This window comes from Chrysochloris asiatica, unplaced genomic scaffold (assembly GCF_000296735.1).
Source record: "Chrysochloris asiatica unplaced genomic scaffold, ChrAsi1.0 scaffold00046, whole genome shotgun sequence".
NCBI lineage: Eukaryota > Metazoa > Chordata > Mammalia > Afrosoricida > Chrysochloridae > Chrysochloris > Chrysochloris asiatica.
The window spans coordinates 14,433,814-14,455,195 of record NW_006408564.1 but is presented as its reverse complement, the minus strand read 5'-3'; the positions used below and the strand labels follow the sequence as shown (position 1 = coordinate 14,455,195).

Here is a 21,382-nt window from a genome sequence, read left to right as displayed (position 1 = left end):
GGATATCGTGCAAGGCAAACAAGAGGGTCAACAAAATGATGAAGACTCCCAACAAGACGGACTGGCATAGGGGCAGCAACAATTCACTCACACATAACAACAATTGTGAGGTTGGTGCAGGACCGGGCTGTATTTCATTCTGTTGTGTACAGGGTCGCTCTGAGTCGGACCCTACTCAATGGCATCTAACACCACCACCATTATACGGTAAAAATGCAAAGAGAATAACTGATATATTACTAGTCAAAAGGCCAATTTTTAATGTATTTATTTAACTAAAGTTATTCCCACAACTGCTTGTGTTTATCTTGCAGATAAGTTTCTTTTAGCAAAGAAACAGATGCTCTTAACTCCTTAAGAAGCAATTCTTGGCTGGCTTTGAGTTCCTTTTAATTTAAAGTAATTTATGATAAGGAATCTTTCTCTGTGTAAGGACACTTAATCCAAAAATACCTTTAGAGGCTTCCGTCCCCAGTGGGTTTTCTAAGAAGTCTGTCATGTCATGGTTCCACGCATCACGGACGGCGGACTTAGACACCACTCTGTCATTCAGACCCTGCTGTGGTCGAAAGTTATTTCTGAGATACTCCACCGACTTGACGTGGTCTTGTTGCTCCGTGGTGAAAATGGAATAGAAAGCCTCAAGCTGCACAGAGAAGCAGAGGGGAGAAAAAAACAACAACAATTAGAAAAGCTGTATGGTTCAAACAGGGTGAGGTAATAAAAACAAAAGATGGTTGCAAATGCTGATGACAAAACCCATCAACCCAATAGGACTGTAGGCTGCCTGCTGAAATCACTGCCACTGGGCTTATCTGGCTGCTGCGTCTGACCTGTCAACTAACCAGGAAAACATTAACTGGCTCTGTGGGTTAATGCGCTGCACTGCAAAGTTGGTTTGAACCACAAGGTCAGCAGTTGAAGCTCACCAGCTTCTCCATAGAAACCATATAAAGAGGTTGTTATAGGTTGGAACTGACTCAATGGCACTTAACAATGACAGCAACAGAACTGTTTAATTCTTGTCTCAAACACCAGCAACAGCCTTGCAGTGGTCTACCTTAACAAGACCTTTAACATTATGGAAGGATTATAGAGTTGTAATGAAATTGGTAGGTTCTACAGTCCTGGTGTGGAGCCCTGGTATGGTTCTGTGGACTAACGTGTCAGACTGCAAAGTCATTTGAACTGCAAGGTCAGTGGTTCATTATCACCAGCTGCTCCTTGGAAACCCTATACAGGGCCGCTATGGGTCAGAATTGACTCGATAGTACTTTACAACAGTAACGATAACAGTCCTGGTGTAGATCAGAGCTGACTCGATGGCACTTAATAACAACAATTACAGTATTGGTGTGGTGCTGTGGGTTAATGCGCTGGGTTGGAGGTTCAAGCTCAGCAGTTGCTCCTTGGACACCCTATTCAGGGTCACTATGAATTGGAACCGACTAGACCACACTTAACAACAACAACAGTCAGAATGCACACTCAGTTTGAGCCACAAGGTCGGCAGTTCCAGCTCACCAGGGTTGGAACCAATTTGGCAGCATAGTCAGAATGGAGTACTAGTGCTGAACTGTAGGATAAAGAACAGGGCCAAAAGGACGGTTTGAACTGCAAGGTCAATGATTCAAACTCCTCGGAAACCTTATACACGGTTGATGTGAATCAGAACCAACTCCAATGCACTTAACAAGAGTCTGATTTAGGAACCCTATTAGGGTAGTGGAGTACAAGATAGGTTGCTAACTGCAAGGTCAGCAGTTTGAATCTACTAGTGGCTCTGAGGGAGAAAGATGATGCTTTCTGTTCCTGTAAAGATGCACAGTCTAAGAAACCCCATATAGGTTAGCTATGAGTTGGAAGATGGCACACAACCACCACCACCACCATCACCATCACCATCACCACCACCACCAGAGTCAGACTGGCGTTCCCTCTTGTTGGAAACATTTAAGTGGTTGTTTATTAACCAAAAGCCCACCCAGAGGCACCTGTAAAGAAAGGCTTGGTAATCTAGCTCAAGAAGATCAACTAGTAAAAACCATGTAGACTATAGTTCTATTCTGACACACATGCGGTCCCCGTGAGACAGAATCGACTCAATGGCAACTGCTTTTTTATTGTATTTGTTTTTCAGAGCCAAAATGCTCTAAATAAGGTGGGAGTTCTGGTTCCATCATTTACCTACCCTGTGACATGGAACAAGCAGCTTACTTTCCCTAAGTTTCAATTCTTCCTCAATAAAATGATGACAACCACAGCAGCATCTACCCAATAGGCATTTTGTCTGTGTTAAATAATTCATCTGGCGTGCTTGACATATTGCCTGACACTTACTCAGTACATGTTAGTGATTTAATTCCTATTAACAGGCACCTTCTTATATACATACTAGGGGAAAACAACAGCAAATTCATGAAGTCACAAAATCATTTAAAAGCTCAACTTGTGGAAGAAATTACCCAAGTTCAACATTTACCAGACAGGCAATCGTCGATGAACTACTTGCAATTGTAAAGCCTATGTGTGCATGCAAAAGATGGGCAACGAATAAGGAAGAATGAAGAAGAATTGATGCCTTTGAATTATGGTATTGGCAAAGAATGTGAACTATACACAGACGGGCACAAAACTGAACAAATCTGTTTTGAAAGAAGATTGGCTCCTTAGAAGAAAGCTCGTGAGAAGTAAGTAGGGTGAGACTTGGTCTCAGGGATGTTGGGCATGTTATCAGGAAGGAACGGTCTGTAGATAAGGATACCATGCTCGGTAGAGGGTCAGCGAAAAGAGAAAGATCCTCAATGAGATAGATTAACAATGAGATGGATACAACAATAGTCTCAAACATAACAATGATTGTGAGGATAGAGCAGGACTGAGCAGTATCTTGCTTGGAACTAACTTGATAGCACTTCATAACACCATGTAGTAACAGTACCTACTTTGTAAAGGTTTTCAAAGGCCTTAGATGGATCTAATTTACTCAGTACACAGTATGTCTTCGGTAAAGATTCTTGCTTCTGTTTGTTAAGTGCCATCCAGTCGCTTCCAACTCATAGTGATCCTATATAAGGTTTCCAAGAAATAGTTGGTGGGTTTGAGCTACCGACTTTGTGGTTAGCAGTCCACTGCTTATCCTACAGCACAACACCAGGACACCCAATTAAGATTAACTGTCATTATTATTATTCATTTTTTAATTTCTAAAAACACCAACACCTTTCACAAGACTGCTAGTCAATCCTTATGGAAATGCAAAGAAAAAAATGATCAGGACTCTAAGATCAAAATTTTATTATCAAAAGGGATTATTTGTGGCCCTCCATTCAAAAAGGTCATTCTATTCTATAAGAAGGATAGAGCAGTAAGTGGGTGACAAAGACTTGGTCTCAATGGACCACAAAGCTACACTTGTCACTAAAGAAATGAACTTAAGTTCAAATGCTCAACCTCCAAAGTACTAACTCCTTGAGGTGGTGGTGGCTGTGTGCCATGGAGTCAATTCTGACTCATAGCAGCCCTGCACAGGGTTTCTGAGGCTATAAATCTTTACGGGAGCAGAACACCTCATCTTTCTCCCACGGACCACCTGGTAGTTTCAAACTGCTGACCTTGCGGTTCACAGCCCAATTCGTAACCACTACGCTACCAGAGCTCCTTAACTCCTTGAGGTAGGAGGGAGCAAACAGAATGCAGAAGAGAGAAAGGGGAATGGATTGTTTCTGGCCCATCTGGCTTCTCAAATGCCAAATCGGAATGCTGTCTGTAGTATTATAAGGCAGGACGAAGCTAGAAGGATGCATTCTAAGCAGGTATTAAATGGCTGCCCTAGTCTTCAGGGGAGCAGAAGGCCGTCAACACTACTGTGAAAAATCAAAAAGAGAATTATTGTCTGGATTGCTGTAAAATCTGAAACTTGTCCCACTGTTCCTCAAGGAGCTTCAGAGATGACATAGAAAATGACCTGCTTGCAAAAAATCATTAAACTATATGGATTCACTGAACTTTCCTCCTCCTCCCTTCCGTTCTCTTTCTTATGTAAAGTGGTAATAAACCATGAAACATCTTCTGCTTCTTCATCAAGGTAACTGAACCAGGGGTGTCTCTCCAACAGCTTAAAAGCTGAGGTAACTCCTGTATTACTTCATGGTTCTCCTTTGTTACTTGTAATGATCTATTCTTTTTTTTTTACGTTTTTATTGTGAATTATGTGGGTTTACATGGGAGAAAATCCGTTTTACATTAATTCTGTTGTATTTCGTTTCATTGCAATGATTATAATACCCTCCATGCATCATCAAATAACCAAAGGGTACACTACACAGGCCTGCCCCCTCAGCCGGCCATCAGCACACGGCCCTTCTCCCTCCCTGAGTCTAATGTCCCCAGGTGCTCCATCTGTCCACGTCATTGTCTCTGTCTCCATCCCTGGTGTCACTGCCTCTCTGGGTAGGGTCCTGCTCTCTGCTCTTCTCACCTGATGGTATGAGGGACCTCCGACTCCTGGGCTGCAAAATTAATCACTCCCCTCCTTTTGTCAAAAAAACATCTATCTCTACATTTCCGACCCTCACAGTCAGTCCTAATAGCAATTATTCACTACTGTAACGATCTACTTTTAATTTCTCTTTGCTTAACAACTCAAATGGTGTCAGTTTACTTATCTAGAATCAGTCTTCCCTCCGATTGTTCTTCCCTCCTACTATTGTTTCTTCATTTCCAGTGAAGGGAAAAAGGCAATAAATGACAGAAAAAGTAAGAAAACTGGATTGTTTGCTCTGTCTGAATGTGACCTACATTTGAAGACAGCTTAGAGAGGCTATAAAGAAAAAATCACCCCAATCTATCAACATATACCCACTCGAGAAGGCGGTGAAGTCAGAACTGACTGCATCCAAAAACGAGAGAAGAGCTCAGATTTTCTGAGAGAAAAATGACTTCTCAAAACTACAAGAAAGGAATTAACAAAGGTCCTCTGGAGACCGTCCAGGAAAAGACCAACCAGAATGATTGAAAGGATGGAGAATCAATCCTGTGAGGAAAGGTTAAGGGAAGTGGAATTGTTTAGCCGGAAGACAAGGTGACTGAAGAGTGGGCTGATGAAAGGCTGTTGTATTGGAAGATGCTGACCAGCTCTTCTCCTTGTCCAGAGAAGGCCCAGTAAGAGGAAATTGGCATATATTAAGGCCCAAGACACGTGAGTTGAATAAAGGAAAGAATTCTTTAATGTTCAGGGTGATTTAAAAAAAAATGAAATGGGTTATCATATATAGCAAGTAAGGTTGAAACATTTCTGGGAGAGACAACCATCTGTCCAGAAATAATTTCACCTCTGAACTACCAAAAAGGGGAGTCCTGGTATGACGCTGCGGGTTAATGCGCTAGACTGCAAAGTCAGTTTGAACTGGAAGGTCGGCGGTTCAAGCTCACCAGCCACTCCTTGGGAAACTGTACAAAGAGTCATTATGAGTCAGAACTGACTTGACCACCCTTAACAACCACCACCACCACAGCCACCACCAAAAACGATGACTTCAGCGGCTGTCTGAGACGTATGACTCTCAAGTTTGTTCGCTAGAATATCTGTTTCTCTTGCAGCCAGCATTGAGTTCTTCTAAAAAGTTTATTTCTGAAGCCACTGGGAGGAATTAGTCATATAACTGTAAAAAAAAAAAAAAAAAAAGGCTGGTTCTGAGTTTAACAGAAAAATGCTTTTGCTTAAATTGTTCTTACAGCTTAATGACATGCTATGGCTTAAAAGCCCGGCTGCTTCCTTGTCATTAACTCAAGTTGCCCAAAGATTTTGAAGGAAGGATGTGATGGTTTTCAGAGTGAACCGATGACCTGAATGATAGATTGTCAACTGGATCATAGCTTTACTTGACAGCCATACAAAAGAGGAAATGGAGGACAAGTTTAACAGACTCATCAAATGTCCTTCTGTAGGTTGGCAGATTCACGAAGGCCCTGTCATTCCTCTCAGTGGAATGATAGTTGTCAGTGGCCTATCTCTTTGGTAACTGGCAGGAGATGGCTGCTGGCCATTTAGTGGAAACCTCCAAGATCCTTGGATTGACAGGGAAGCTGACATTTTTTGCTTTGGCATGTGATCTAGGCCGGAAACCTGCTGAAACGTCATTACACACCTGTCAGGTTGTCCTTGGTCCTCATCCTTGTCTTGAAACCGTACTCACATAAGGCGAAACTGAGCACCATTGGATCTCCACTTTGTATCATTCCCAGGGATGCAGAGAGAAGGTGCCCCTTAGAGTTGGGCAGAATGGTAGTCTATCTAACACTGGAGCCACAAACAAGCTACCCAGACTCATGCTTCCCCCTGTCTGTCTGAGTTTATGACAGGGTCATATGTTGAAGGTTAATTTGTTCTACTCTTGAAGATTCACTTAATAACCACAGAGTGATCTTTTTAAAAAATATAAAAAATAAAGATCAAGTCATATCTCTGTTTAACGCTCTCGCTGTAGTGTCCTATGATCTAGTCTGTTCCAAATTCTACAACTTCAAAACTTTGATTCTCACTGCCTGGGTTCAAATACTGATTCTAAACTTTACTTGCTAAATGTGTGACCCTGGTCAAATAATTTAACCTTTCTGTGCTTCATTTCTGTCATCTATACAACGGAGAGCAAAGCATTACTTATCTCATATGGCTTTTAGAAGTATTGCATTGTTGCTGTTGTTAAGTGCTGTCATGTGGTTCCAACCCTTAGTGACTTTGTATACAGTTTCCAAGGAGTCACCTGTTGAAACAGCAGCCTTAACTTGAAATATTGACATTATACCAACATTAATAATGACGCTATTACTGTAACTTTAACACTAATAGCTAGCATTTTGCTAAATACTGATTATGTGTTCAGCATTGTGCTAAGAAACCCTGGCGACACATAATAGTTCAGTACTGACTGAAAGGATGTCAGGTCAATCCCAGCCAGTGACCCTGCGCAAGAAAGTCCTGGCACCATGCTCCGGGAAAGACTGCAGCCTAAAGAACCTACAGAGCAGATGGGCTCCATGGCACCCAACAACAACAATGGCATCATGCTAAGAGTTTTACGTACTCTCTTATTTAATGCTGACAGCAAACCTGAGGCTGGTACTATTATTATTAATAACAAAACCCACTACCCATTGAGTTAATTCCAGCTCATAGTGATCCGACGTAGGGTTTCTGAGACTGTAAACCTCTACAGAAGCAGACAGCCTCACTTTTCTCTCATGCAGCAGTTGGCGGGCTTGAACTGCCGACCTTGTCACTGGCAGCCCAATGCCTAACCCATGGTACTAGTAGTAGTAGTAGCAGCAGCAGTAGCAGAAGTAGTGTAATTGACTGACAAGGAAACTGGGCTTAGAGACATTAAGTAACATGCCCAAGGTCACAAAGGAAGCAAGAGGTGATGTAAGGTTGCAAAACCCAGGTCTGCATGACTCTACTGTCTAGGCTCTTAGACATTTCATGCCATCTTAGGCCCCAGCATTATTCACTGCTCCTCGGAAACTTGTTGTTGTTAGGTGCCATCGAGTCGGTACTGACTCATGCACAACAGAATGAAACACTGCCCAGTCCTGGGCTAACCTCACAATTGTTGCCATGCTTAAGCCCACTGATGCTGCCACTTTGCCAATCCATTTTTCTCTTTTCCTCTGAGCCTCAACCCTACCAAATATGATATCCTTCTCCAGCGACTGGTCCCTCCTGACACTATATCCAAAGTCTGAGAAACGAAGTTTGGCCATGCTGGCCTCCAAGGAGCACTCTGGCTGCACTTCTTCCAACGCAGGTCTGTTTTGCTCTTTTGGCAGCCCATGGTACTTTCAATATTCTCCTCCAACACCATAACTCAGATGCATCAATTCTATGATCTTCCTTATTCACTGTCCAATTTTCGCATGTATATGAGATTACTGAAAATATCATGGCTTGGGTCAGGTGCACTTTAGTCTTCAAGCTGACACCGTTGCCTGATGCTATACATCATTTGATTTCTTGACTGTTGCTTCCATGAGTGCTGATGATTGATCCAAGAAGAATGAAGTCTTTGACAACTTCAATCTTTTCTCCATTGATAAGAATGTTGTTTATTAGTCCCAAGGTGAGGATATTTGTTTTCTTTACATTGAGATGAAATCCATACTGCAGGCTGTGCTCTTTGATCTTCATCAGTAAGTATTAAAGTCCTCTTCACTTTCAGCAAGCAAGGTTGTGTCATCTGCATATTGCAGGCTGTTAATGAGTCTTCCTCCAATCCTGTTGTCACTTTTTTCTTCATAGAACCCAGCTTCTCAAATTATTTGCTCAACATACAGGTTGAGTAAGTATGGTGAAAAAATATACCTCTGTAACACACCTTTCCTAATTTTAACTCTATACAGAGTCTATATAGGGTCTCTATTGATCAGAATAGACACAACGGCATTTAACAACAACAACAACAATTTCACACTTGAGAAGTCAAATGTGACAATGATGATGATAGTCCAAGTTCCCAAGCAATTCCCTGTAGCTAACCCCAAGACCATTATTCCATGCAGTGCACCTGCCACCAGCAGCCTAAGTCTCCTGGCCCTCCTTCTGCATTCTGGAACAAAATAGCCCCTCGAGGGCCCAACACAGATGGAACTGGGAACCAGAAGAAAGTGCCACCATCCATCTTAGAAAGACTGCACTGTTAACCCTCTCTTACTATTTCAGTTATATAATATTCACAATTGGATTTATCTTTACTTTAATACAACTAATGATATATTTATCATTTAGTAAAAATAAATGAAAGTTTTTATTTCTATAACATGAAATTGACTTTTTAACTTTTGACGTGAACGTGTAAAACATTTCTTTCTTTTTATCCCTGCTTGGGGAGTTGTAATTGCGTTTTAACTGGTGCTGTTTCAAGAGCGATTTTAACCTTGAATTGCAAATGTGTTGGCTGGAAGTATATATAAATCATTTCAACTTAGTTTTTATTGTAAATATATGACACAGAATAATTATTTTTTAATCTGTGGGTTCGATTTAAAGGGAAGTTGAAACTACTCATGACATTGGTGTGTAGTAAACACCCTTTTCCACAGGACATGGAGAAAGGCCTACTGTAACTGAAGGGGGAAATGACGGAGCACCCAAAGTAATATAATTATGAACCATTAAAAGGCTGAGATGCCCCATTTTTTAAAGAATAGATATATAATGGAAATTAAACAACACCAGAGTCCATTATAATCACACTAAGAAACCGAAATGTCACACCTACTAAGGAGAGTCAGATTCACTTTAGCATCCCAGTACATTTGCAGGATGACAGTATAGACACTGTTTGCTTGCCTCATTATGAAACATGACAATCATGATCAAATATTAAATTCCTAATAGCCTAGAGCACCCAGTTTTACTTATTGAACCAAGCCAATAAAACGGAATATGAGACTTGCTAAATGCAGGGTCATGTTCCCCTGTAGCTACAATTCCACCCCACCCCCCCAAAAGCAATTAAGAAAGACCTTCTGCAGAAGAAAATGATTTGACCATAATTAACAAGAAAGCGATCTGTTTTGGATTAATGGTGGCATGTTTATATTGCCATTAAAAAAACACAAAACACAACTATTTATGTGTACTACACATTATGTAGTACTGGAATAGGAACATATGAATTGTTATATACTCATTGTTGTATGGAGTCCTGGTGCAACACTGTGGGAAAATGCACTGGACCGCTAGGTCGGTTTGAACTGCAAGGCATTAACCCCCAGTGCTACAGCAGCATCAAAAACACCATTTAACATCTACGGAGCATAGCTGTCTAAGCTTTTATACACATTTCAATATTGAATCTTTATAATGACTCCATTAGGTGGATCCTTCCATTACCACCCCCATTTTACAGAGAAGAAAATGGAGGCACTGAGTTATAGAGCAGATGAGTAATGTGGCTACAGAATAAAGCCAAGAATGGAACCCAGACAGTTTGGCTCCAAAGCACATGGTCTTAACTGCTGCTCTCTTCTATGACAGATAACTGAGGTTAAAAAAGACCATAGAGATAAACTTTTCCCATCCATACTAGCTTGCTGTTAGAAGAGAAACACACACACACACACACACACACACACACACACACACACACAACTGCATAAAAGCTCAACACCAAACAGATTAGAAGTATTCAGATTTAATTGATTGCCCTTTTGATTGAGTACCCAATAAGCGCTAAAATACTATAAATTCTGGGGAAAATGATTAGCTGTGTCAGTAAACAGGATGTAAAAATCCCTGGAAAGAGAGGGTTGAGATTACTACTAATGAACCACCACTGTTCTAGATTAAAAGCAATGCAAGGACACGGAACTCAAAGATGATCATATTCTCTGATCATAAATACAGTACAAGCAACCGTCTCACTGTATTAGCCCTTGGCTCCTCTGACCTCCCACACCAAGACAGAGCACCACCATTTTGTTTTGATGACAAAGTCAAGGAATGATTTTTGCAGGGCATTTACACATGTTCAATGGTACCCACACTATTAGGCAACCATGCCAACGTGATTCCATTAGCAACACAGTAGCAGAGGTCACTGGCTACAGGGCTGGCTTGAATGTCTACCCAGATACACACAAAAGAACCAAAAGAAATGGTTCCTCCTATTTATCTATTTAATCTACATCAGACAAGCCAACAGTTTGTGCTAGCCACTCTATTTTTTGGTGCTCATGCTCTCAGCTTCATTTCTTGCATCAACCTACTCTGGATGAGGATAGAAAAGACAGGAAACACAGACTTTTGGAGAAGGAATAGATAACTAGGAGTATTTTCTTTCTGATAGAAGCAGACTTGGAATTCCTTGCTACTTGGCTTTTCCGAATTGGCTCTCTGCCTTTGTGAAATGAACACTCTGTGCTAGCTTATGAAAGAATGTTGGCAGGGTCAGCATGGGGAGGTCTGAAGCGATAATACTTGGAGGGCTAATGTTTTCCTTCCTGAAGGCTGACACAGCTGTGACCTCCGGGTTGCAAGGATCCAGTTTAGCCACATGAAAATGAGCTGTTACCCTCCCTGAGGAAAAAGATGGGGCTATGTATGAAGCAGTAACTGTGAAAACTATCTGTGAAGCCAATCTGATTAATTTATTTCTTCACTATTTCCAATAATACCTACAGAGAATTAAGATATTGAAAGTCATAGAGAAAATGCTTCCATTATTATTTTTTCTCTCTCTGTGTGGATGGGTGAAAAGGAGTAGAAGAATATACAAGCCACTTTGTAAGAGCCCTATTACCATACGTCAAAACGTTCTGAGCTGATGGTGCCTAACAGAAAACCCAGGTCCAAATCGCTCGCTGCTTTTGGTTTGGCCCCACACAATATCTAAAGCTACAATAAAACATTGTATATGTTAATGGTTCTTATTTCTCCTCAATTAATCACTAGCCATCCTTTCTTTAGTTCTAAAAAAAGTAGTCACACATTTCTCAACCTCATTAGCTCAAGCCTTTAAATCTTTAAGGGAAAAACAAAACAAAACAAAACACTTTCCTTGGTGGACAAAAGGATCCCTTTTAAAAGCTCCTTCTTTTGCCTAACCCCAAGGTTATAAATACTTGGACTGTAATTTCATTGTACTTTATTAAAAAAATGTTGGCTTCACCATTAGGAAGAAAACTCATTCCATATTTCATTATCTCCTTAAGAATGACAGATTTTATTCAGAAACAGTGTGAAAACCACATTGCCAGCCCTTCCTTTTTTGTCACAGTGGAATTAAAATAAAGAGAAAAATACCCTCAAAGTAATATGCCTGTCAATGGTGGTGAAGTCAAATAAATCTGTCTACCTGGCCCCACACCACCTGCCTCTCCTGTTCATACCTCCTGCTAGAGGATCAGTCCCATTGACACCTAGAGGAGCAATGCTGTAGGTCTTGGGACCCTAACTGGATCCTCAGCTAATTTAATCAAGGTTGAGTCATGACCCAATTCCCAATCAACACATGCGTTTTGGCCAATGTGTTTTCAGATCTATCCTCTTCAATTGCTCAGACTGTTATCAGTGGTAGTGAGCGATCACCTGGTATTAAAGAACAACCTTATTGGGCCATGCAATCAAGAGAAAATAAGTGGGGGACTCCAGCAAGATGGGAGGGTAGGTAGATGGACTATACAGACTCACTACAGCAAAGATACAAGAGACAGATGAAACAGACACAGATGAAAATTCTGGAATTCTGAACTTAAGAGGAAAGGTTAGAGAAGTGGATTGAGTGCTTGCTGGGAGGAGAAGCTGAGAGATGGAAACCGGCTGCTTAGCAGTTGGCCAGATACAGCGTGACTATCTTGTGCCACCTTTGGCAACAGAAGGTGGTCTGGCAGAGCACTGTCACCTTATTTTTCCCCATGGTCCTCTGGTGATTAGAGGGGTGGCCAGTTTCCACCCTCATCCATCCCCAGGACAGACCCTGCTCTCTGTAAGTTCAGAGACATTTGGTTGGGGACCATGCCAGTGTTAGGCGGGGGCCTGTGGTGCCACTTGGGTGCACCACTTTGATGTGTAGATTCAGGTGGGCTTGGCTCCAGACCTAAAGAACCCACAGAGTCAAAAGACCAGCACTGAATCAGTCACCCTGCCCTCAACTGCTGTGAGGTCCTAAAACACACTGAAATCAGCTCTAACAAGGGCCTCCATGAACTACTTTTGGGTTGAGTGCCCTGAACATATGTAATACCAAGGTCTATAGGAACTCTATCGAGGGCCAAGGTCTCTGCTGCTATATCCATCCCACACCTACTTCACAAGCTTCTTAGCTTGCAGGAGACTCCCATAATTCTCTCTCTATGGCTCTAACAGCAGCACTGTTTTTGTTTTGTTTTCAGGTTTGCTTTTTATGTATCATTGTTTTTATCTGTTTATTCTTTCTCCTCTTTGCATTCCCTGGTAGCGTAGTGGTTATGAATTGGGCTGCAAACCGAAAGGTCAGCAGTTCAAAACTACCAGCTGCTCCGCGCGAGAAAGATGAGGATTTCTGCTCCCGTAAAGATTTACAGCCTCAGAAACTCTGTTCAGGGTCACTATGGCTCAGAACTGACTCCATAGCATATAACAACAACAACCTCTGCTTTTGTTTTTTTTTTCAGTTTCTCATTTCCCTTCTTCTTCTACCCTTTTTGATCTTTCTTTACTACTCTCTTTCTTTCTCTTTTTATCTTCCCTTTCCCTGGGTTGTCTAATAAAAGTTGCCTAACATCACAAAAGATGGAAAGATAAGCAAAAAGAAGTTGAACAAACTCCAAACCGGATAGATCCCAAAAGAAAAACACCAAGACATATCATAATCAAACTTTCCAAAGTCAAAGACAAGGAAAGAATCCTAAGAGCAGCTTAGGAAAAATAAAAAGTTACCAACAAAGGAGAATCAAAAAGACAAAGCTCAGATGTCTCAGAAGAAACCATGAAGGCAAGAAGACAAAGGGATGACTTAAATTTCCTAATAAACAGAATTTAAAGGAATTTGTAGTCACCAGATCAACTTTACAAAAAAATGCAAAGCAGTTCTCTTTGGACTAGGAACGAACAATAGCAGACAACAACCAACGTGAGATATCATACATGAAACACCACCAAGCAGAACTCAATTTAGATACAGAGGTATTGTGGATTGCAAACCACAAAGTCAAGAGTTCAAATCTACCAGCTGCTCCTTGGAAATCCTGTACAGGGTCATTATGAGTTGGAACTGACTCGATGGCACTTTAACAACAACAACAAGGGAGAGCCAACCCATGGGACTGATAAAAAATATAGAACAAGAATTGTCAGCTTCTAATGACATCAACTACAAAGCAAAAAGTGGGAATAGTGTAGATACAGAACTTCCAAATGGCAAGGAAGTCAAGTCATTTCAAGATAAAACAGACTGTTTTAAATAGGGGGTAAAGTAAGTATACCACATCAAAAAAAAAAAAAGAGGAAAATCAGAATGATTTATTAAACATGAACACAACAGAAATGAAAACAAAACCCACAAACAAAATGAACTCAGCACAGAAAACTTTGAGCAACAAAGAAACGAGAGCACCACACAAAAAAGTACACAGCAAAATGACAGCAACCGATTTCTACCTTTGAGAATTACACTAAACGTAAAAGGATTAAATGCAGCAGTTAAAAGACAGAGAAAGCAGAATGGACAAGAAAACAGGAAACTTCAATATGCTGTCTACAAGAGACACATCACAAAGATGGAGACATCTGGGCCCATGGGCACTGATACTGACGTAGCCCCTGGAGGGTAAGGGTAAGAGTGAAACAGTCAACCGGCCTGAAGTGCAGGGAGATGTGCAAAAAAATCCCAAATGTGCAGCTACTACCTATTTGACCTAGTTTGAATGGCTAGGTGACCAGGACTCAACCAAATGAAGATAGAGATGTTTGATGCCATCAGCAAATGCAAACTGTTATACTTTGGTAAACTGGACTTTTGCTTATGGATGCAGTTCCTCAAAATTTCAACCGGAATAGGATTCTTCATATCAAGGAACAAGCTTGTTTCCTCAGTGTACTAGGTTGATGTTGTTCTTGTTATTGTTAAAAAGTGCCTTCGAATCAGTTTCCATCTACAGCAACCCTGTATAGGGTTTCTGAAGAACAGCTGGTGAGCTTAAACCACTAGTCTTGAGGTTCAAATCAACTTTGCCATCCACCACATTAGCCCACAGTGCCACACCAGGATGTTGTTGTTGTTGTTAAGTGCCGTCGAGTTGGATCCGACCCATAGCGACCCTGTACAGGGTTTCCGAGGCTGTAAATCTTTATGGGAGCAGAATGCCTCATCTTTCTCCCGCGGAGCAGCTGGTAGTTACGAACTCCTGGCCTTAAGGTTCGCAGCCCGATTCGTAACCACTACGCTACCAGAGCTCCTTTTAGGGATAGGCAATTTAGACATCAGTTATCAAAATGAGGTGGGGGAAGCATGAAATGGCTGGCTTACAAACTTTCATTAGTGTGCTTAGTTTCATAATGAGGGGGTAAAGTAGAATCCTAAACTGACCAGTTTTCCTGTTTTTCATATAGATCTGGTGAAACTGGATGGAGGATAATGGTGATAGGATTTTTGGATTCAATTGTGAATAACTGTTAGCAGGATTGATTGTGATTGTCACAACTGTAATTGTAGCAGATGTGTTACTAAAAGAGGGGAGTAATTAATCTTGCATTTCAGGAACAGATAATCCCAGGACCATGAGTGGCATGTCAGATCCCTATCTAGACAAGCGGTGATAGCAGAGATAGTGACAGAGGTGGCAGCATAGAGGAACAGAGACGTTGGGAGCCCTAGGCCCATGGAATGAGAAAGGCTGTGTGCCTGTGGACAGGAGGCTGGCTTGCACAATGTGCCCTTTGGACATTTAATTGAATATATATTTTTTGTTTTCTATGTGCACATAGAATATTTTCACATTGTTCATCTGTGAAATATAAGCTGTAAATGGGGAACCGAAAGGAGGAAGCAGGATAACTGTTGTTGCAGGGAGGGGATTATAATCATTGAGATGAAACAAAGTGTGCAATCTGTCGAATGTAAAGCTGATGATTTTGTCTGAAAACCTTCACTTAAGTCACAATAAAAAGTTTAAAAATTTTAAAAATGGACACAGCCTAAATGAGCATCAACAGAAGAATGGTTAAACAAACTTTCAACATTAACACAATAGAATATTACAAAATTTTGAATAATAATAATAATGAATCTGTGTAATACTTCACAACATAGATGAGCCTGAAAGACATTATAATGAATGAAATTAAGCCAATCACAGCAGAAGGACAAATATTGTTGAGAGCAAGGCTGTAAAAAGTTAAGAAAAGATTTCTTAATAAAAGAAATAATCTATGATGGCTATGGGGGGGGGCTGGTGGAGGAAAAATTATTCACAAGCTAGAGAGTAGACACATATTAACATGTGTGACAGGGCAGGCAATAAACATCAAAACAAAGGTTAGCAAAGGAAAGATGTAGGTAGCAGAAGACAGAGGAAAGAATGCAACAGGTAAAGTGCATAGAGGTAAATGCTGTTAACTGATAGTACATGGAGGGGATTGCAATCATTGTAATGTAGCAAAACAAAGTATATGGTTTGTTGAGTGTACAACTGATCATCTGTTCTGGAAACCTTCACTCCATTCAAAGTAAAAAGTTTGTTTTTTTTTAAAAAAGAAAATTGCAGAAGTACAGAACCACAAAGTCAGAAACTCCAAGATTTAAGGGACCATATGGCCAGGGGAAGACAAAGAGGAAACTATAGTTCTCACATTCTAGTTCTAGTCCTGATCATGATAAGACTCAAGATAAGACTCAACTGGCTGCATCTCAGAGTGTCTCAACTGTTATTTCTCTGAAAGAACCCCTCTACATGAGGCACTTGACTGGGTTTCTATTTCTTAAATACAAAAGAGGTCTGAACAAAATGTCACAGAAGTCTACTTCCTCCAGCCCTTACTCTCTACACTCTGCCCTTGTTAAAAAAGTCTTTGGACAATTCCCCGTGTAGCTAACTTCATAATCTTTTTGCCTGTGTCCTTAATTATTTTAATGGTGTTGTTGTTAGATGTTGTTGAGTTGGTTCTGACTGCTAATGACCCTAATTACAACAGAACATAATACTGGCTATTCCTGTGCCATCCTCACAATTGCTGTGATATTTGATGCAATTACTGCTGCCACTGTGTCAAATTCATCTCGTTGGGGGTCTTCTTCTTTTACACCGACCTTCCAATCTACCAAATACGATGTCCTTCTTCTCTAGGGACTGGTCCTTTCTGATAACATCTCCAACATACAAAAGATGAAGTCTCTCCATAATTGCTTCTAAGGAGCAATTCAATGGTACTTCTTCCAAAACAGACTTGTTCATTCTTCTAGCAGTCCATGGTACTTTCAATATTCTTTACTAACACCAAAATTCAAATTCATCAGTTCTTCTATGGTTTTTCATTATTCATTGTTCAGCTTTTTCATGCATATGAAGTGACTCAAAATACCATAGCTTGGGTCAGGCACATCTTATCCTCAGAGTGGTATCTTTGCTCTTTAACACTTTCAGGAGGTTCATTTTAAAAAGATTTGTCCAATGCAATACACGGTTTGATTTCTTGACTGCTGCTTCCATGGGCATTGATTGTAAATTCAAAATAAATGCAATCTTTGATAACTTCAATCTGTTCATTTATCATGATGTTATTTATTGGTCCAGTGGTGAGGGCTTGGTTATCTTTACACTGAGGTATAATCCATACTGAAAGTTGTAGTGTTTGATCTTCATCAGTTAAGTATTTAAAGTCCTTTTCATTTCCAGCATGCAAGGTTGTGTCATCTGCATATTGCAGGTTATTAATGAGTCTTCCTTCAATTCCGATACCACATTCTGTTCTTCTTTGTATAATCCAGCTTCTCAGATTTTGAATTATCGTCAGTAAAAATTTACTTGCACATGATATTCATAGTATTGTTTGATGATTTCCGCATTCCACTAGGTCACTTTTTTTTTTTTGCAATGGGTACAACTATGGTTCTCTTTCAATTGGTTGGCCAGGAGGTGGCTATCTTTCAAATTTCTTGGCATAGATAAGTGAGTGCCTCCAGCGCTGTATGAGTTTGTTGAAAGATTTCAATTTATGTCTTGCCAATTCTTGGAGCCTTGTTTTTCGCCAATGCCTTCAGTGCAGCTTGGACTTCTTTCTACAACATCATTAGTTCTTGATTGCATGCTACCCTCCTGAAATGCCTGAACAGCGTACAATTCTTTTTGGTACATAGTATATTCCTTGCATCTTCTTTTGCTGACAGAATTCTTCAATATTGAAAGTCAAGGCTTGAATTTTTCTTCAAGTCTTTCAGCTTGAGAAATGCTGAGCATGTTTTTTCCTCTTGTTTTTCTAACTCCAGGTCTTTTGCACATCTCGTTATAATATTTGACTCTGTCTTCTCAAGCTGTCCTTTGAAATTTTCTGTTCAACTCTTTACTTCATCATTTCTTCTAGTCTCTCTAGATTCCCTACATTCAAGAGCAAGTCTCTTCTGATATCTATTTTGATCTTCTCTATTTTTCTTGTCTTTTTAATAGCCTTTTATATTCTTCATTCATGATGTTCTTGATGTCATCCTAAAATTCTTCTGGTCTTTGAGCATTAGTTTCTAAAGAGTCAAATGTGTTCTTAAGATAGTTTCTAAATTCAGGTGGGACAGACTCAAGGTCATATTTTGGCTCTTGTAGAATTGTTTTAATTTTCTTCAGCTTCAGCTTGAACTTGAATATGAGCAATTGGTGTTAGTTCCACAGTCGGTCCTTTGTCTTATTTTGACTGATGATATTACACTTCCCCATCATCTTTCCCCAGATATAAGTCAAACTGATTCCTGTGTGTTGTCTGCCGAGGTCCATGGGTAGAGTCACCATTCATAATGTTGAAACAAGGTATTTGCAATGAATAAGTCGTTGGTCCTGCAAAATTTTGTCATGCGATATTCTAGCATTGTTTCTATCACTAAGGCCATATTTTCCAATTACCAATGCCTCCTCTTTTCTTCCAACTTCCCAGTTCCAATAACCAGTAATTTTCAATGAATCCAGATTGCATGTCTGATCAATTTCAGATGGAAGAAGTTGGTAGAATTCTTCATCATTGGCTTTAGTCATATTAAGCAGTCTTTCTTATAGGCATATGGATACTATCCCATAACAGACAATATTGCACTTCATAATAGATACTGAAATGCTCTTTTTGACAAAGATGTAACACCATTCCTTTTCAGTTTGTCTTTCACAGAGAAGTCAACCATATGAAACTCATATGCAAATGGCCAATACCTGTCCATTTCAGCTCATTAGCGCTTAGAACACTGATTTTTGTGTTACATTTTGTTTTTTATAAATTCCAATTTTTCTACATTCATACTGTATATATTCCATGTTCTGCTTATCAATGGATGCTTGCAGCTATTTCTTCTCATTTTTGAGTTGTGCCCCATTAGCAAATGAAGGTCTTTACAGCTTTCCTCCATCTATATCATTAAGGTCAACTCGACTTTGAGAAGGCTGCTCTTCCCATATTTTGATTGCCTTCCAACTAAAGGGGTGCATTTTCTGACACTATACCACACAATGTTCCACTGCTATTCATAAGGTTTGAAGTGGTTCACCTCTCCTTCTTTCTAGTCTGTCTTAGTCTGGAAGTTTCACTGAAACTTCTTCACCATGGGTGACTTGGCTGGGATTTAAAATACTGATGGCATAGCTTCCAGCATCACAAGCCATCACAGTATGACACTGGTAGGCCAGAGGGGAACTTTAAAGATATTATCACGTAATTCTAAAATGCTCCATCTTCGCTCAGCAAGATCATTACCTATCCAGTTCTGTGGGGACATTTCTATGAAAAGCACTGAAAAGGGTCCTCCATTTTTAGACAATCTTGGTTAATGGCTCAAAACCTCTTTCTTATTAAACTACCCTACTGATCCTGGCTCTATTTTCTACAATCACACATACAGAAATAATGTTACTCTGCTTCCACACAAATGCATGATGGATTCTAAACAACTGGTATGTCCTCTCTAAGACTTGTCCCCTTTCATTCATTAGTCTTCATGAGGTGAATTTAAGACCTCTCATTCTCTTGGTGGCTTCTCTAACTTTGACCCTGCTCCCAACTTCATCTCCGTTTAATTAATTTCTATAGACCGTTAATTGCTCTGCCTAATGCCCACCTTCCTATGAAATTGGTTCAGGTCATAATCAGAGGGGAGCAGTACAGGTCAGTGGTCATCAACATGGGTTTTGGAAGTGGACAAACCAGGACTCAGTTTCTGACTTTGTCATTTTTATCCATGAGTCCTTGGACATGTTACCTAACCTCTCTACTCTGAAAGGTACTGGTATGTATAGAGATCACCAGTTCTTGCTTGTGAGGTCAGTCTGAGTGGACCTGAACATCCAATCTTTTGGCTAGCAGCTGAGTTCATTAACCATGGACACCACCCAGGACTCCATGATTGTTATGTTGTTTGCCGTGGAGTTGGTTCTGACTCATGGCGACCCTGTATAGGGTTTCCGAGGCTGTAAATCTTTACGGGAGCAGAACGCCTCATCTTTCTCCTGTGGAACAGCTGTTAGTTTCGAACTGCTGACCTTCCGGTTCACAGCCCGATTCGTAACCACTACACTACCAGAGCTTAGAGGATAATAAAACCAAACCCACTGCCATCAAGTTGCCTGTGAGCCCGAGACCCTACAGGGCAGGGCAGAACTGCCCCTTCTGCTTTCTAAGGCTGGAATCTGTGTGGAAGCAGATTGTCATATCATCCTCCCATGGAGCACCTGATGGGTTCCTCTCAGCTGGCTGCCAAGTGCTTAACTACTGTGTCACTAGTGTGCCTTTCACAGCAGATAGCAACGATCACTTCCTAAAGACTGAGTACATAAGCATTACCTAATTTCACGCCTGTAATTCTTTTCAACTAGTTAGTTAATTTGTAGTGAGATACCATACTCTATAAGGAGCTCTGGTGGCGTAGTGGTTACAAATCGGGCTGCAAAGCGCAAGGTCAGCAGTTCAAAACTAGCAGCTGTTCTGTGGGAGAAAGATGAGGCTTTCTGCTCCCATAAAGATTTACAGCCTCGGAAACCCTGTGCAGGGTCACTATGAGTTGGAACCGACTCCACGGCACATAACAACAACATCCATACTCTATGTTTTATAGTCTTTGGGTTGAAAACATGACTGTTGCATGAAAGAATGAAGGAATCAACAATGAGTAGACAACAAAACAAATCCCGAGAAACAAGTAAACTCAGGAGTCCCACGTAGTTCTTAATATCTACCTGGTGATAGGAGATGGGCACAGGCCTCCGGAAGACAATCCACTCCACAATTTCACTACACGGCGGCGTGGTCAAAGAACCTGTGTAGCGGTAATAGCTGCCCAGGGATGCAGGCAGGAGGTCTCGGAGGACAAAAGGGTCCAGAAAGGTTTCCTTCTCTGTTTGGGGAAAGAGGGAGAAGAAAAGCATAATTATAAGCTACGCAATGCTGTCGACACAGTCAAAGCCCTTGCATTGCTGGTACCACATCGCAAGCCGTCTGTTTGTTTATATCCCGAGAAGTACTAACATTTGGTGGTGGGAGAGACACAGAAAACAAAGCAGTGCTTCCCAGGGTATGTTCTGAGGACACCAACACGGCACTGTAGCTCATGAAAAAAGGCTTCCATGATGAATAATGCTAAGCAACATTGCAGTCCCTCCCCCTCCCACAAGAAGCAAAGAGCACACTAGCACACAGCAGTCTCTGAGACGTTAGATTTTTTTT

General features: G+C 40.8%; 1 protein-coding gene across 2 annotated transcripts in view; it reads right to left on the bottom strand.

Moving 5' to 3' along the window:
• PTPRG (protein tyrosine phosphatase, receptor type, G) overlaps positions 1–21,382 on the bottom strand; it is a 1,006,925-nt gene that overhangs the window by 182,594 nt on the left and 802,949 nt on the right. For both annotated transcript variants that reach the window (XM_006862095.1, XM_006862096.1), the window contains exons 7-8: positions 20,896–21,053; positions 454–646 (exon numbers count right to left, since the gene is read on the bottom strand). In XM_006862095.1, coding sequence (XP_006862157.1) covers positions 454–646; positions 20,896–21,053 — 351 coding nt within the window. The remainder of the gene's footprint in view (positions 1–453; positions 647–20,895; positions 21,054–21,382) is intronic.